We start from the raw sequence: 15502 nt of genomic DNA on the forward strand, positions 1-15502 counted from the left end.
AAGATGATTCGGTTGGTGGAGGGTCTAATGGGATCACACTCTAATTGGTAGTTAATATAAGAGCTTCTGGTAGCACCAGGTCAAGTGGTATTCCTCGAATATTTTCTTTGAATGCATTGTTCTTCAACACTATACAAATTATCTCCTTTTTTTCTACTTAGAATTTTTACTACTTAGAATTTTCATGTTACGTTTGCTGAAAGTGTAGATTTATACCCTTACAGATTTTAATGATATTTGACTCTTGTGCATACATACAAACATGGTAACGGTATCCCTGAAACTTCACATTCAGAGACTAATTCTTTTTCATTTGAAATTTACTTTTAAATTTTTAAAATAATGATAATGTGGTACATAGAAAGTGGAATATTATTGTGCCATTATAAACAATGAAATCCTATCATTTGCAGAAACATGGGAGGGACTGGAGGACATTATGTTAAGTGGAAGAAACCAGGCACAGAAAGACAAATATTGCTTGTTCTCACTCATATGTAGGAACCAAAATGTAAATCCCATGTAGGCAGAGGGGTGAATGGTGATTGCCAAGGCTGGGAAGTCAAGGGGGAGTGGAGTGAAGAGAAGTTGTTTAAGGAGTACAAAATACAGGTAGATAGGAGAAATAAGTTCTAGTCCTTGATAATTCAGTAGGAAAATTATAGTTAACAATAATTTATTGCATATTTCAAAATAGCTGAGAGAAAAGATTTGCATTGTTTTATGCTGTTGTTTAAGCTATTGTCTTTCTGTTCTAATCTCACCATTTTCTTTTTTTGAAATTATACTTTAAGTTCTGGGATACATGTACAGAACATGCAGGTTTGTTACATAAGTATACACGTGCCATGGTGGTGTGCTGCACCCATCAATCCATCATCTACATTAGGTATTTCTCCTAATGCTATCCCTCCCCTAGCCCCCTACCCCACAATAGGCTTGGTGTGCGATGTTTGCCTCCCTGTATCTATGTGTTCTCATTGTTCAGTGAGTGAACTTATCCCACTTATGAGTGAGAACATGTGTTTGGTTTTCTGTTCCTGTGTTAGTTTGCTGACGATGGTTTCCAGCTTCATCCATATCCCTGCAAAGGACATGAACTCATCCTTTTTTATGGTTGCATAGTATTCCATGGTGTATATATGCCACATTTTCTTTATCCAGTCTATCATTGATGGGCATTTGGGTTAGTTCCAAGTCTTTGTTATTGTGAACAGTACCACAATAAACACACGTGTGCATGTGTTTTTATTGTAGAACGATTTATAATCCTTTGGGTATATACCCAGTAATGGGATTGCTGGGTCAAATGGTATTTCTAGTTCTAAATCCTTGAAGAATCGCCACACTGTCTTCCACAATGGTTAAACTAATTTACACTTTCACCAACAGTGTAAAAGCATTCCTATTTCTCCACATCCTCTCCAGCATCTGTTGTTTCCTGACTTTTTAATGATCACCACTGTAACTGGTGTGAGATGGTATGTCATTGTGGTTTTGATTTGCATTTCTCTAATGACCAGTGATGATGAGCTTTTTTTCATATGTTTGCTGACTGCATTAACATACATGTCTGTTCATATCCTTCCTCCACTTTTTGATGGTTTTTTTTTCTTGTAAATTTGTTTAAGTTCTTTGTAGATTCTGGATATTAACCCTTTGTCAGATGGATAAATTGCAAAAATTTTCTCCCATTCTGTAGGTTGCCTGTTCACTCTGATGATAGTTTCTTTTGCTGTGCAGAAGCTCTTTAGTTTAATTAGATTCCATTTGTCAATCTTGGCTTTTGTTGCCATTGCTTTTGGTGTTTTAGTCATGAAGTCTTTGCCCATGCCTATGTTCTGAATAGTATTGCCTAGGTGTTCTTGCAGAGTTTTTATAGTTTTAGGTTTTATGTTTAAGTCTTTAATGCTATCCCCATCAAGCTACTATTGACTTTCTTCACAGAATTAGAAAAAACTACTTTAAATTTCATGTAACCAAAAAACAGCCCATACAGCCAAGATAATCCTAAGCAAAAAGAACAACCTGGAGGCATCACACTACCTGACTTCAAACTATACTACAAGGCTGCAGTAACCAAAACAGCATGGTTACATGCAGTAACACAAAACCAGATATATAGACCAAGAAAACAGAACAGAGGCCTCAGAAATAATGCCACACATCTACAATCATCTGATCTTCAACAAACCTGACAAAAACAAGCAATGGGGAAAGGATTCCCTATTTAATAAATGGTGCTGGGAAAACTGGCTAGCCATATGCAGAAAACTGAAGCTGGATCTCTTCCTTACACCTTCTACAAAATTAACTCAAGATGGATTAAAGACTTAAATGTAAGACCTAAAGCCATAAATGCTCTAGAAGAAAAACTAGGCAATGCCATTCAGCTCATAGGCATGGGCAAAGACTTTATGATTAAAACACCAAAAAAGAGTGACAATAAAAGCCAAAACAGACAAATGGGATCTAATTAAATTAAAGAGCTTCTGCACAGCAAAAGAAACTATCATCAGAGCAAACAGGCAACCTACAGAATGGGAGAAAATTTTTGCAATTTATCCATCTGACAAAGGGTTAATATCCAGAATCTACAAAGAACTTAAACAAATTTATAAGAAAAAAACACCATCAAAAAGTGGAGGAAGGATATGAACAGACATGTATGTTGATGCAGCCAACAAACATATGAAAAAAAGCTCATCATCACTGGTCATTAGAGAAATGCAAATCAAAACCACAATGACATACCATCTCACACCAGTTACAGTGGCGATCATTAAAAAGAAAGGAAACAACAGATGCTGGAGAGGGTGTGGAGAAATAGGAACACTTTTACACTGTTGGTGAAAGTGTAAATTAGTTTAACCATTGTGGAAGACAGTGTGGAGATTCCTCAAGGATTTAGAACTAGAAATACCATTTGACCCAACAATCCCATTACTGGGTAGATACCCAAAGGATTATAAATCATTCTACTATAAAAATACACGCACACGTACGTTTATTGCAGCAGTTTATTACTGTTCACAATAGCAGAGACTTGGAACCAACCTAAATGCCCATCAATGACAGACTGGATAAAGAAAATGTGGCACATATACGCCATGGAATACTATGCAACCATAAAAAAGGATGAGTTCATGTCCTTTGCAGGGATATGGATGAAGCTGGAAACCATCATTGTCAGCAAACTAACACAGGAACAGAAAACCAAACACTGCATGTTCTCACTCATAAGTGGGAGTTGAACAATGAGAACACATAGACACAGGGCGGGGAACATCACTCCCCGTGTGTGGAGATGAGAGATTGTAATAAATAAAGACACAAGACAAAGAGATAGAAGAAAAGACAGCTAGGTCTGGGGGACCACTACCATCAAGATGCAGAGACCGATAGTGGCCCCAAACGGCTGGGCTCGCTGATATTTATTGCATACAAGACAAGGGGGCAGGGTAAAGAGGGTGAATCTTCTAAGTGATTGACAAGGTGAAGCAAGTCATGTGATTACGGGATAGGGCCCTTCCCTCTTAGGTAGCCGAAGCAGAGAGAGAAGGCAGCATACGTCAGCGTTTTCTTCTCTGCACTTATAAGAAAGATCAAAGACTTTAAGACTTTCACTGTTTCTTCTACCGCTATCTACCATGAACTTCAAAGAGGAACCAGGAGTACGGGAGGAGCATGAAAGTAGACAAGGAGCGTGACCACTGAAGCACAGAACAACAGTGGGGGGTTTAGGCCTCTGGATGACTGCGGGCAGGCCTGGATAACATCCAGCCTTCCACAAGAAGCTGGTGGAGCAGAGTGTTCCCTGACTCCTCCAAGGAAAGGAGACTCCCTTTCGCGGTCTGCTAAGTAACGGGTGCCTTCCCAGACACTGGCATTACTGCTTGACCAAGGAGCCCTCAAGCGGCCCTTACGCGGGCATGACAGAGGGCTCACCTCTTGCCTTCTAGGTCACTTCTCACAATGTCCCTTCAGCACCTGACCCTATACCCGCTGATTATTCCTATGTTATATTAGTAATGCAACAAAGAGTAATATTAAAAGCTAATGATTAATAATGTTTAAAATACTGGTTGATAATTGTCCATGATCCTCTCTATATCTAATTTATATGATGACTATTCTTAGTCTATTTTCTTTATTATACTGAAACAGTTTGTGCCTTCAGTCTCTTGTGCCCACACTCCCCCAAAAAATATTATTCATTTTTGCGTAATAAAGTGTGGAGCTATCTGTTGCTTGACATTAGTGGAACTTAACTGCTCCATCAAGAGAACTAGAGTAGACATTTCTCTAAAGAAGATATACAAATAGACAATAAGCATACAAAATGATGCTCAATATCACTAATCCTCAGCAAAGTGCAAATCAAAACCAGCGTGAGATACCACTCATTAGGATGGCTATTATAAACAAACAGAAAATAACAAGCGTTCATGAAAATGTGGAGAAGTAGGAAGGTTTGTACATGGCAGATGGGAATGTACAATGGGGCAGGAATAAGAAAAACAGTATGGTGCTTCCTCAGAAATTGAAAATAGCATTACCAGATGATTCTGCAATTTCACTTTGGGGTAATCACTCAAAAGAATCAAAGAAGGGACTCAAGTAGATATTTGCACACCATATTTACAGCAGTGTTATTAACAACAGATGAAAATGTGGAAGCAACTCAGGAGTCCCTTGTTAGATGAGTGGATGAACACAACGTGGTCCATCCATACATCCATACAATGGAATATCATTCAGCTTTTTTTGTTTGTTTGTTTTTAAAGACGGAGTCTTGCTCTGTCACCAGGCTGAGTGCAGTGGCGCGATCTCGGCTCACTGTAACCTCCGTCTCCTGGGTTCAAGCAATTCTCCTGCCTCAGCCTCCCGAGTAGCTGGGATTACAGGTGCCCATCACCACACCTGGCTAATTTTTGTATTTTTCGTAGAGATGGGGTTTCACCATGTTGGCCAGGATGGTCTCTATCTCCTGACCTCGTGATCCAACCACCTCGGCCTCTCAAAGTGCTGGAATTACAGGCGTGAGGCACCACGCCCAGCCATTTTTCAGCTTTAAAAAGAAAGGCAATTCTGACACATGCGACCACATGAATGAATCTAGAGATATTATGCTAAGAGAAAGGAATCAATCACTAAAGGCAAACACAGTATGATTCCACTTATATCAAGTATCTCGGGCAGTTAAATTCACAGCGACAGTAGACTGGTGGTTGCCAAGGATTGGTGAGACAGAGCAATGGGGAGTTTCATAACAGAACCTGAGTTTCTGTTCTGAAAGACAAAATCATTGAGCGGATCCATGATGGCGGTGGCTGCACAACCCTGTAGATGTACTTAATGCCAGTAAACTGTACACCGAAAAGTGGTTAAAATGGTATTGGTTACCATTTTGAAGAAGATAAATGGTAAAATGTTACTTACCATTTTGTATAAGACTGCATTTATAATTTTTATATTAAATGTGGTATATTTTGCCATGATAAGAATACAAAAATTTTAAAAAGATGCATCCTTGAAAAAGAAAAAGAAATGAAAGAAGTGAACGACGAACACAAGCTTTCTCCTGATTAGAGGAAGAGTCCAGAAGTTCCTGTGGAAGTTCATTTTTTCTTCTTTATCTTGCATTAATGAGGCAGTCCTTGGAGACTGGGGAACTTGGGCTTGTTTGGCTAATGAGGAGCTCTGTGCATTGAGCCCCCGAGGCTGTAGAATGGTAAATACTCAGCCTGTGCCTCCAGCCCTGCAGTGTGAGCTTCCAGGCCAGTGGGCTCCACACCTGTGGTCTGCATCAGGAGGCTCATGTCTGACCCTGTCTTCCTGCCAGTCCTGAGGACGGAGCCTGAGCCTCCATCGTGCACCAGGCAGGGAGGACAGTGGACCTGCTCTCTGTGGTCATGGCCCAGCAGAGGGGAAGCGCAGCTCAGTAAGTGCTGAGGGACGGTCGGGAGCCTTGTTTCCTCATCCTCAGCACAAACAGGACAGTGGGGAGGCAGATGGGAGGACACCAATGTGCAAGATGTCAGCTCAGACGACTGTGGGTTTATGTTCGGGGTTGTGATTGGTCTCAGAAATCTCATTCAAAGTTTAACTTTTCTTCCACACTGGTTCAACTTCCCAAAGACATCTCACCCACAAGAGCGTGTTCCCAAAACATGCCAAGGAGATTATGAAGGTGATGAGGATGAGGAGGACGATGACAGTCATCACGACATCAAGAACTTTTATGGAGGGCTTCCTGAATGCCAGGCTCTCGGCTTCATGTTTTATGTAGCCAGTTTCCTTTCATCTGTGTAGTCTTCCCTGAGTTATACCTGCCACATTATTCTTAATTATAGAATAGGAAAGGAGCCCTCCAAGTCCAGACACACGGCATTTGGCCAGGCCTCTCCCTGAGTCCAACCTGCCCTCTCGAATCCCTGTCTGTACTGGCAGATGCCCCTGTTAACTGCATTCTCCTTTTGGGGGTTCCTGGTAGACCACAGCTAGACCAGAGGGTGCCACGTTCACAGTATAAAGTATAGAAAGGGCAGCCAAGATCACATCAAAGATCCCAGAAAGAACTGGCACAGGATCTCCCTTGCCCCTGTTCCTGGCTTTCCTTGCAGCTCTCCATCTCCTCAAAGGAGACATAAAATCAGGGTCGTGGCTCCATACCTAATCAGGAAGCTGGAACCTGTTTCTGAATGCACTCCAAATGTGCCTGTAATTAAGAGCTCCAACCTCTGCTTACAACTTTCTGAGAGCCGGAAAGTAATGAAGAAGGGTAGTGCCTACTTCATTACCAAGGCCTCAGAGACTGACCGCTTGGTTTTGAATCTGCCCACTTCACTGAACTGTGTGACATGAGGCGAAATGTCTGTGCCTCTGAGACTCAGCATTGTCATCTGAGCTGATTTCTAGTTAATCCAACTGCCGTGAGCGATGATTAAACAGATCGTGAGTGCTCCCTGCGTGATCTCTATGTGATGGATGCATAAAGGCAAAGTCAATTTTTATATTATTATTATTATTGTTTTAAGCTTAATCTTCATACAGTTGAACTGCAATGTCCTCTGGCCTGAAGTTACAGGCCCCTACATTCCTGACAGGACATTTGACATTCGTCCCTATCTAAGTAAGTGCCGAGTATTGTGAGAGGAATGTTTGGGTCTCTTTCATTTCTGATCCCCCAGAACCTCTCTCTCGCCTGTCTCAAAGGAGGCATCAAAAATAAAGTTCCCCGTTAAATATTGAATAGGCCCTTCCTTGGATCAGAAAAAAATTGGCTGTGATCAGTGTGACCTCAACACAGTTAGTGGTTTCTTGTCTGTCCTTTCATCCCTTTAGGAATGTCTAATAAAATGAGATACAAGATAACACCTGTTTATGTCTATGTCACAGATACAGGGGCCTTAGAATTCCATTTAGTAGCATCTGCAATGTTCAAGTAAATGAACATGGTTCTAAATACCATGGCAGAGATTTTCTTAGGTATATCAGAAAGAAAAAACGCACAAAGAGAGGAGGGCAGGTAAACCTGATACTTGCGCTTAGACACAATTTTGAGTTTCACATCATTCCAGACTAAAAGAAAATAAAGAGAAAATGTTATTAAACTTCATTATTATTTAGTCATGACGCATGCATTACACATTATTGATATCTGTGTGGTCGCTGAAGGCCTACAATTATGTGCAACAAAACTTTCTTATCAAAACCCAAAGAAAACATAAGCCAAGGACGAGAGCTGTATATTAAATAAATTTGGAAACATAGCTCGTATATTTGAGTGGGCATTTACTTGTGTGAAGAAATGATGTCAGAAAACCTAAGAATGATAAAAAATATGAAAAGTAATTGGCATGTAGAAAGATCTTCTGATTATGAACTATCAGGTTTGATTTAGCTTTCAGATAATGCAGTCCTAGCTCTTGTATAATGTTTGTAAATATTCTACATCAAAGGAATTTGTAGCACAGTGTCAGAATAAAATAAAGTGTATTTCACTGCTTCTTAATTTCTTTTAATTAAATTCACTATTTTTTTCTTAAAGAGACAAGAACGTTTTGTTTTGTTTCTGAAAAGAGTAGGCCATGTTTTACTGCAATCATGGATTTTGAATATATTAAGTCCTTGGTCTTCTAACATTCTTCAATTTATTTTCTCTAAAGTAGTATGTACAGGAAGAGTTGAATAGCACAAAAGTAAGTCATGTAACAATTCTGAGATTTTTGGGATTGTCACAACTGAGAAATATTGCTGAGGGTATATGGTCCTCAAGTGTGAATATGTTCCTTGTGACTTGCTTGTATCCAAAATATACACACAGCATTAAGTGCAATTTATGTCTTTTATTTTCCAATCCTCTTTTCTTCTCAAGGTGTCCAAGTTACACAGAGCCACAGAATCTCACAGGTGTCTCAGAATTCCTCCTCCTGGGACTCTCAGAGGATCCAGAACTGCAGCCCATCTTCACCGCACTGTTCCTGTCTATGTACCTGATCACGGTGCTGGGGAACCTGCTCATCATCCTGGCCATCGGCTCTGACTCCCACCTCCACACCCCCATGTACTTCTTCCTCTCCAACCTGTCCTTGGCTGACATCGGTTTCACCTCCACTACGGTCCCCAAGATGATTGTGGACATCCAATCTCATAGCACAGTCATCTCCTATGCGGGCTGCCTGACTCAGATGTCTTCCTTTGTTCTTTTTGCATGTATGGAAGACATGCTCCTCACTGTGATGGCCTATGACCGGTTTGTAGCCATCTGTCACCCCCTACTCTACCCAGTCATCATGACTCCTCACCTCTGTGTCTTCCTAGTTTTGGCGTCTTTTTTCCTTAGCTTGTTGCATTCCCAGCTGCACAACTTGATTGTGTTACAATTCACCTGCTTCAAGAATGTGGAAATACCTAATTTTTTCTGTGACCCATCTCAACTTCTCAACCTTGCCTGCTCTGACAGCATCATCAATAACATATTCGTATATTTAGATAGTACTATATTTGGTTTTCTTCCCACTTCAGGGATCCTTTTGTCTTACTATAAAATTCTCTCCTCCATTCTAAGAATTCCATCATCAGATGGGAGATTTAAAGCCTTCTCCACCTGTGGCTCTCACCTGGCAGTTGTTTGCTTATTTTATGGAACGGGCGTTGGTGTGTACCTGACATCAGCTGTGTCACCGTCTCCCAGGAATGCTCTGGTGGCATCAGTGATGTATGCTGTGGTCATCCCCATGCTGAACCCCTTCATCTACAGCCTGAGAAACAGGGACATTCAAAGTGCCCTGTGGAGGCTGCACAGCAGAACAGTCTAATCCCATTGTCTGTTCCATCCTTTTTCTCGTGTGGGTTAGAAAGGGCAACCACATTAAATCTCTACATCTGCAAATCCTGCCCCCTTGGTCACAGTATTTTTGTTGCTTGATGGGTTTTACTCCTTTCCACATTTCCTATGTGAATATTGCTTTCTTTCTTAAGCCTTTAACTGGAATGGGTGAGTATTCTGGGATCCTTTGTTTAGCGTAAACATCGTGACTGAATCTTCTATAGCTAGGCAGACTCCTTCAGTTTCTGAGCAATGACCCTGTTGTCCAGGTGAAATCACAACCATCTTTTTATATACAGGAAGTCCTCACTTCGTTTTCTAATTCTCTGAAAATTGACTTTATGGAAACAATATACAGCAGGTCCTCCAACACCATTGTTTGGTTCGAAGTTGTTTAGTTAGAATGTTGATGAGGAATAAATTGGTTTCACTCTACATAATTTTGCTTAAAGATGCAGTTTCCAAGAGACTATCAAAGATGCTAAGTGAGGACATACTGTACATCACATTCACCCGTTTCCACAGTTCATGTGGAATTTCTTTATAAACTGCTTCTAGGGAATCGATTCAGGCAGGTTATGTGTAGAGATCCGTGTCACTGGTCCTCAGTCTTGGCTTTGATTGAAATCACCTGGGGAGCTTACAAATGCTGAGGCCTGGGTCTCATTACCTGAGATTCTGATTTACTTGCATCTGTGTGGGTATGTGGATTTTTGTTTGTTTGTTTGTTTTAGGCATCAGAGATGGTTCCAATGATGAAGTTCCTAGAGGGATCAAGCTCCGATGAGGAAGAACAGAAGTTAATTGTAATATGATTTCTTCAAGTATGATCTTCAAATGCATTGTCCTTCAACACCGTACAAATTTTTATCATGGTGTTTTTTCTTACCACTTAGCATTTTCATTTTACATTTGCTGAAGTTACAGATTTATACACACATCGATTGCTGTTTTATTTCACACTTGTGCATACACATAAAATGGGAAATAGAAAAGAATTAAATGGTCACCATATCTCTAAAGCTTCACATTTCAAGACTTTTTAAAAAATATTTATTTTTTTGGCCGGGCGCGGTGGCTCAAGCCTGTAATCCCAGCACTTTGGGAGGCCGAGACGGGCGGATCATGAGGTCAGGAGATCGAGACCATCCTGGCTAACCCGGTGAAACTCTGTCTCTACTAAAAAATACAAAAAACTAGCCGGGCGAGGTGGCGGGCGCCTGTAGTCCCAGCTACTCGGGAGGCTGAGGCAGGAGAATGGCGTGAACCCGGGAGGCGGAGCTTGCAGTGAGCTGAGATCCGGCCACTGCACTCCAGCCTGGGCGACAAAGCGAGACTCCGTCTCAAAAAAAAAAAAAAAAAAAAAAAAAAAATTTATTTTTTTAAAAAGTTGTCTCAATTAAGAAAGTGTAGTATACACACAAGATGAAGTATTATTCAACCTAAAAAATAACAAAATCCTCTCCACTGCAGCAAAAATAAGATGAGATTGCAGGTCATTATATTAAGTGAAATAAGCCAGGTGCAGAATGACAAATATTACATGTCCTCACTTATATGTAGGAACAAAAAAAGAAAATCTTGGCCAGGCATGGTGGCTCATGCCTGTAGTCCCAGCACTTTCGGTGGCAGAGTCGGATGGATCACTTGAGGCCAGGAGTTCAAGACCACCCTGGCATGGTGAAACCCCATCTCTACTAAAAATACAAAAATTAGTCAGGCGTGGTGGTGCATGCCTGTAATCCCAGCTACTTGGGAGGCTGAGGCAGGAGAATCACTTGAATCTATGAGGCAGAGGTTGCAGTGAGCCAAGATCGTGCCTCTGTACTCCAACCTGGGCAACAGAGTGAGATTCCATCCCACACATACACACAAAAGGAATCTCATGAAGGGGTGGAGAGTAGAAAGGTGGCTAGCAGAGGCTAGGAAGAAAAGGAGTTAGTTGGGGAATGAGGAGAAGTTGATAATTGGGTACAAAAATACAGAAAGATGGAATAAACGAGTTCTAGTGTTTGATAGTACAGTACAGAAATTTTAGTTCACAAGAATTTATTGCACATTTCCAGATGACTTGGAAAGAAGCTTCCTAACTTTCTCATTATGCTGGTGTTTAAGCTATTCTCCTTCTGCTCCAATCATACCCTTCAATACTCTTCTTTTTGAGGCTAGATTGGAACTCTTGAAATCATGCTGATTTTTTTTCGTTGTTTTGTTTTGTTTGTTTGTTTGTTTTGAGACGGAGTTTCGCTCTTGTTGCCCTGGCTGGGGTACAATGGCGCAATCTCAGCTTACGGCAACCAGAAAACACTCAAAACCAAAAAACACTTTTTACTAAGTGCTGAGAACTCAAAAACCAGAAAACACTTTTTACTAAGTACTGAGAACTCAAAGAAATCAAAAGAAAATATATTCTGAAGCAATGTTAGCCTTTTCAGTGAGTAGAAATCCAACCCTCTGGGGACAATGGCTAAATTCAGCCACATAATGGTGCTACTTTGGAATCCACATCCGGAAGCAGCATGATGAGGTCTATGGAAGTCCCCAGTGCAGATGAAGCTCTCCCATTCGCAAGTTTGTCTCCGAGGTATATTTCTTGGGATTTGATAGTGTGGCGAATCAGAGACTCTGCTGGAAGTCAGAGGAAACTCAGCCGGGTCTTGATGTCCTAAAAGCCCAAAGTCTTGACTGAGGATGAGACCTATGGGATGAGCAGCATCTGAGATGTTCCCAAGGACACCCCAACTCCTGGTTTTCATGCCTTTGTGTAATCTGCTCTGATGAATAGTATAGACCAAGTGACTCATTTCCTAACAAAGAGAAGCTGGAAGAGAAGTGATACGATGTCACTTCTGGGAACATGGTGAGAGACTCCAGCTTTCTTTTTACCTGCCTCATCTTGGTCTTTGGCTTGGTTGCATTGACGGATGCCAATGGCTACATTGTCAACTCCTGGGTGGAGAGACCTTTATCACAAGAAATAGAGGGCGTTTTCTGGCCAATGTTTGTGAGCAACTTCACCCTGGCACCCACCATGTGAGTGAGCTTGGAAGTGGATCTTCTGCCAATTTATCCTGGAGATGACTGTGGCTGTGGCCAGAAGGTTGACTACAACTTTCTGAGGACTTCTTGAAGTATGTAAGTGAAGTATCAGTTATCAAATAACTATGTAATAATCAATAATATTGGAATATACCAGTGTGACTCAATTAGAAAAAATAAAAACTGAGTCCTGAGGACTAATTCAAATAAGCATAAAACATAAGTCTCTGGCACATAAAAAGCCAATGTAGTAGCAACTAATTAAGAAGTTCTCCTGAAAAACAAATATTAACTGAGAACATGGAAATAGTATCAGATTCTTACTATAATAGAGCTAATTTTCTCTAGAGTATGTGATTAATACAATAGATCCACAGATATAAATTCACATGAGTTATTTCATTGCCAATTGATATGGTTTGGATGTGTCCCCACCTAAATCTCATCTTGAACTGTAGTTCCCATAATCCTCTGGGTACAACAATGGCTAAATTCAGCCACATAATGCAGCTACTTTGGAATCCACATCCAGAAGCAGCATGTTTCGTGGGAGGGACTTGGTGGGAGGTAATTGAATCATGAGAGCAGTTACCACCATGCTGCTCTCATGATAGTGAGTTCTCATGAGATCTGATGTTTTATAAAGGGTTCCCCTCCCCCCTTTACTCTGCACTTCTCCTTGCTGCTGCCATGTGAAGAAGGGCACGTTTACTTCCCTTCCACCGTGATTGTAAGTTTCCTGAGGCCTCCCCAGCCCCGTGGAACTGTGAGTCAATTAAACTTCTTTCCCTTATAAATTATCTAGTCTCAGGTATGTCCTTAGAGCAACATGAGAACAGACTAATACACCAATCCTCCCCTCTTAAATTTTGCACTAAGTTTCTTATTCTTGCAACTTGGTATCAGAAGTGAGGAATACACACTGAAAAAGCAAGATATTGGTGAAAGATGTTAAAGACACACAAAAAAAGGAAGACGTCATGTATTCACAGATTAAAGGACTTAGCATTGGTATGATGTTAGTAGTACCCAAGTGATCTGCAGATTCCATGCAATCCCTAACAAAACACCAATAACAATTTTGCAACAGAAAAATCCATCCTGTAATTCATATAGAATCTCAGGGAACTCTGAAGAGCCAAAATAATCTGGAAGCAGACAAAAGTTGAAGGTCTCAGATAACTCAATTCTAAAAGGGTGTACTGTTCCTTGCAACATCCTTCGAAGGGGCAGGTGGTAAAAATTCAGGGACTCTTTCTGGGGCTCATCTAAGAAGTTGCCTGAAGCGGTTGGAAGCCACCTCTTCCTGATGCAACTTCAGCTGCAGAGACCAGGGAAATAGAAGGAGGCTTTAAAGGCCTGAGACTTCTGCTGGCAGCCTTCCCACCAGGCCTGCCTCCTCCCTGGACAGTCCCTCCCTAAGTCCCAGTCCCCGTGTGGGAGCCTGCTTTCTGGAAAAGCTCCCACAGCCTGGTGGCCACAGGCCCCAATTCCAGGACTAGACCCACCAGTGACCACGGTGTTGGGATTCACCAACCCCTCCAGACCCTGTTTCTCACCTGCAAAACAGGTAGTCTCTCTGTCTTTATTTGATCAGCACTACTGAGGCTCACATGAGACAGTGTGCACAAGGTATGTGAAAAACCCTGGGGAACTTACTCTCCAACTACTGTAAGGATTTGGTTCTGCCATCTCACTCAATGTACAATTGTTAGAAAAATGAAAATATGTTGAAATTCATTTTTTTAAAGTTAAAAATGTCACTCTTCCTGGCATCTAAACTGACTATAAAGATCCAGTAATCAAAACACTGTTATTCTACATAAAGTCACCCAAAGTGACCAATGGAAGAGGATGCAGAGCCCAGAAATAACTTCTCACATATATGTTCAAATGATGTTTAACATGAATGCCAAGAAAGTTCATTGGTGGAAAAGCAGGCTTTTCAACAAACGGTGTTGGAGAAACTTGATTTCCACATGCAGAAGAATGAAGGTGGACCCTATGTCACACCAGATGCAAAAATTAACACACACTGGATCAAAGACCTAAGCCCAAGAGCTGAAACTATAATATGTCTAAAAGAAAACGCTGGCAAAACCTTTATGGCATCGGAGTGGGCAATGGTTTCTGGGATATGACACCAAACACAGAAGCAACAACAAAAAAAATTAGATTCCTTAGATTACATCTAAATGAAAAACACTTTTGTGCATCAAAAAACTGAATGGAGTGAAAAGATAACCCAAGGATTAGGAAAAATATATTTGCAAATCATATATCTGAAAAGAGGCTAATATCCATAGTAGATTAAGAACAGCTAGAACTAAACAACAAGAAACCCAAGGCATCCCATTAACAATGGTCAGAAGACTTGAGTAGACATGTCCCTAAAGAAGATATACCAATAGCCAGTAAGCATATAAAATGATGTTCCAAATCACTAATCGTAGGGAAGTGCAAATCAAACCAAAACTGTGATATCAGCCAGTAGGATGGATATGATAAACAAACAAGCAAAAAACAACAAGCATTGGAGGGAATGTAAAATAGTGCAGGAACAGGGAAAACAGTATAGAGAGTACTTGAAAAATTAAAAACAGAATTATCAGATGATCCTGCAATTGTATTTGTGCATACCTAGCGGAAAGAATTAGAAGCCAGGAGTGGAAGAGGTATTTGTAAACCCATATTCATAGCAGCATTATTCAGAACAGCCAAATATGTAGAAGCAACCCAAAGCTCCATGGACAGATGAATGAATACGTGCAATGCAGTTCATTCATACAACGGAAGACTACTCAGCCTGAAAAAGGCAGGCACTTCTGGCCAGCACAGTGACTCATGCCTGTAATCCCAGCATTTTGGGAGGCTGAGGTGGGCGGATCATCTGAGGTCAGGAGTTCAAGACCAGCCTGGCCAACATGGTGAAACCCTGCGTCTACTAAAAATACATTAGCTGGGCATGGTGGCATGTGCCTGTAAAGACAACTACTCGGGAGGTTGAGGCACGAGAATTGCTTGAATCCAGGAAGTGGAGGTTGCAGTGAGCCCAGATTGTGCCATTGCACTCCAGCCTGGGCGACAGAGTGAGACTTCATCTAACAACAACAACAACAAAAGGGGAGG

The 15502-nt window shown here is 41.1% G+C and overlaps 1 protein-coding gene across 1 annotated transcript; it reads left to right on the forward strand.

Annotated features, from left to right (window-relative positions):
- Window positions 1-5915: 5915 nt before the first annotated feature.
- Window positions 5916-9323, forward strand: LOC713326 (olfactory receptor 7E24-like). Its single transcript, XM_077977253.1, has 2 exons — window positions 5916-5944; window positions 8381-9323. The coding sequence occupies exons 1-2, from the start codon at window positions 5916-5918 to the stop codon at window positions 9321-9323; spliced, it is 972 nt and encodes a 323-aa protein (XP_077833379.1).
- The last annotated feature ends 6179 nt before the right edge of the window (window positions 9324-15502 follow it).

The sequence above is a fragment of the Macaca mulatta genome, chromosome 19 (assembly GCF_049350105.2).
Source record: "Macaca mulatta isolate MMU2019108-1 chromosome 19, T2T-MMU8v2.0, whole genome shotgun sequence".
In the NCBI taxonomy this organism is placed as follows: domain Eukaryota; kingdom Metazoa; phylum Chordata; class Mammalia; order Primates; family Cercopithecidae; genus Macaca; species Macaca mulatta.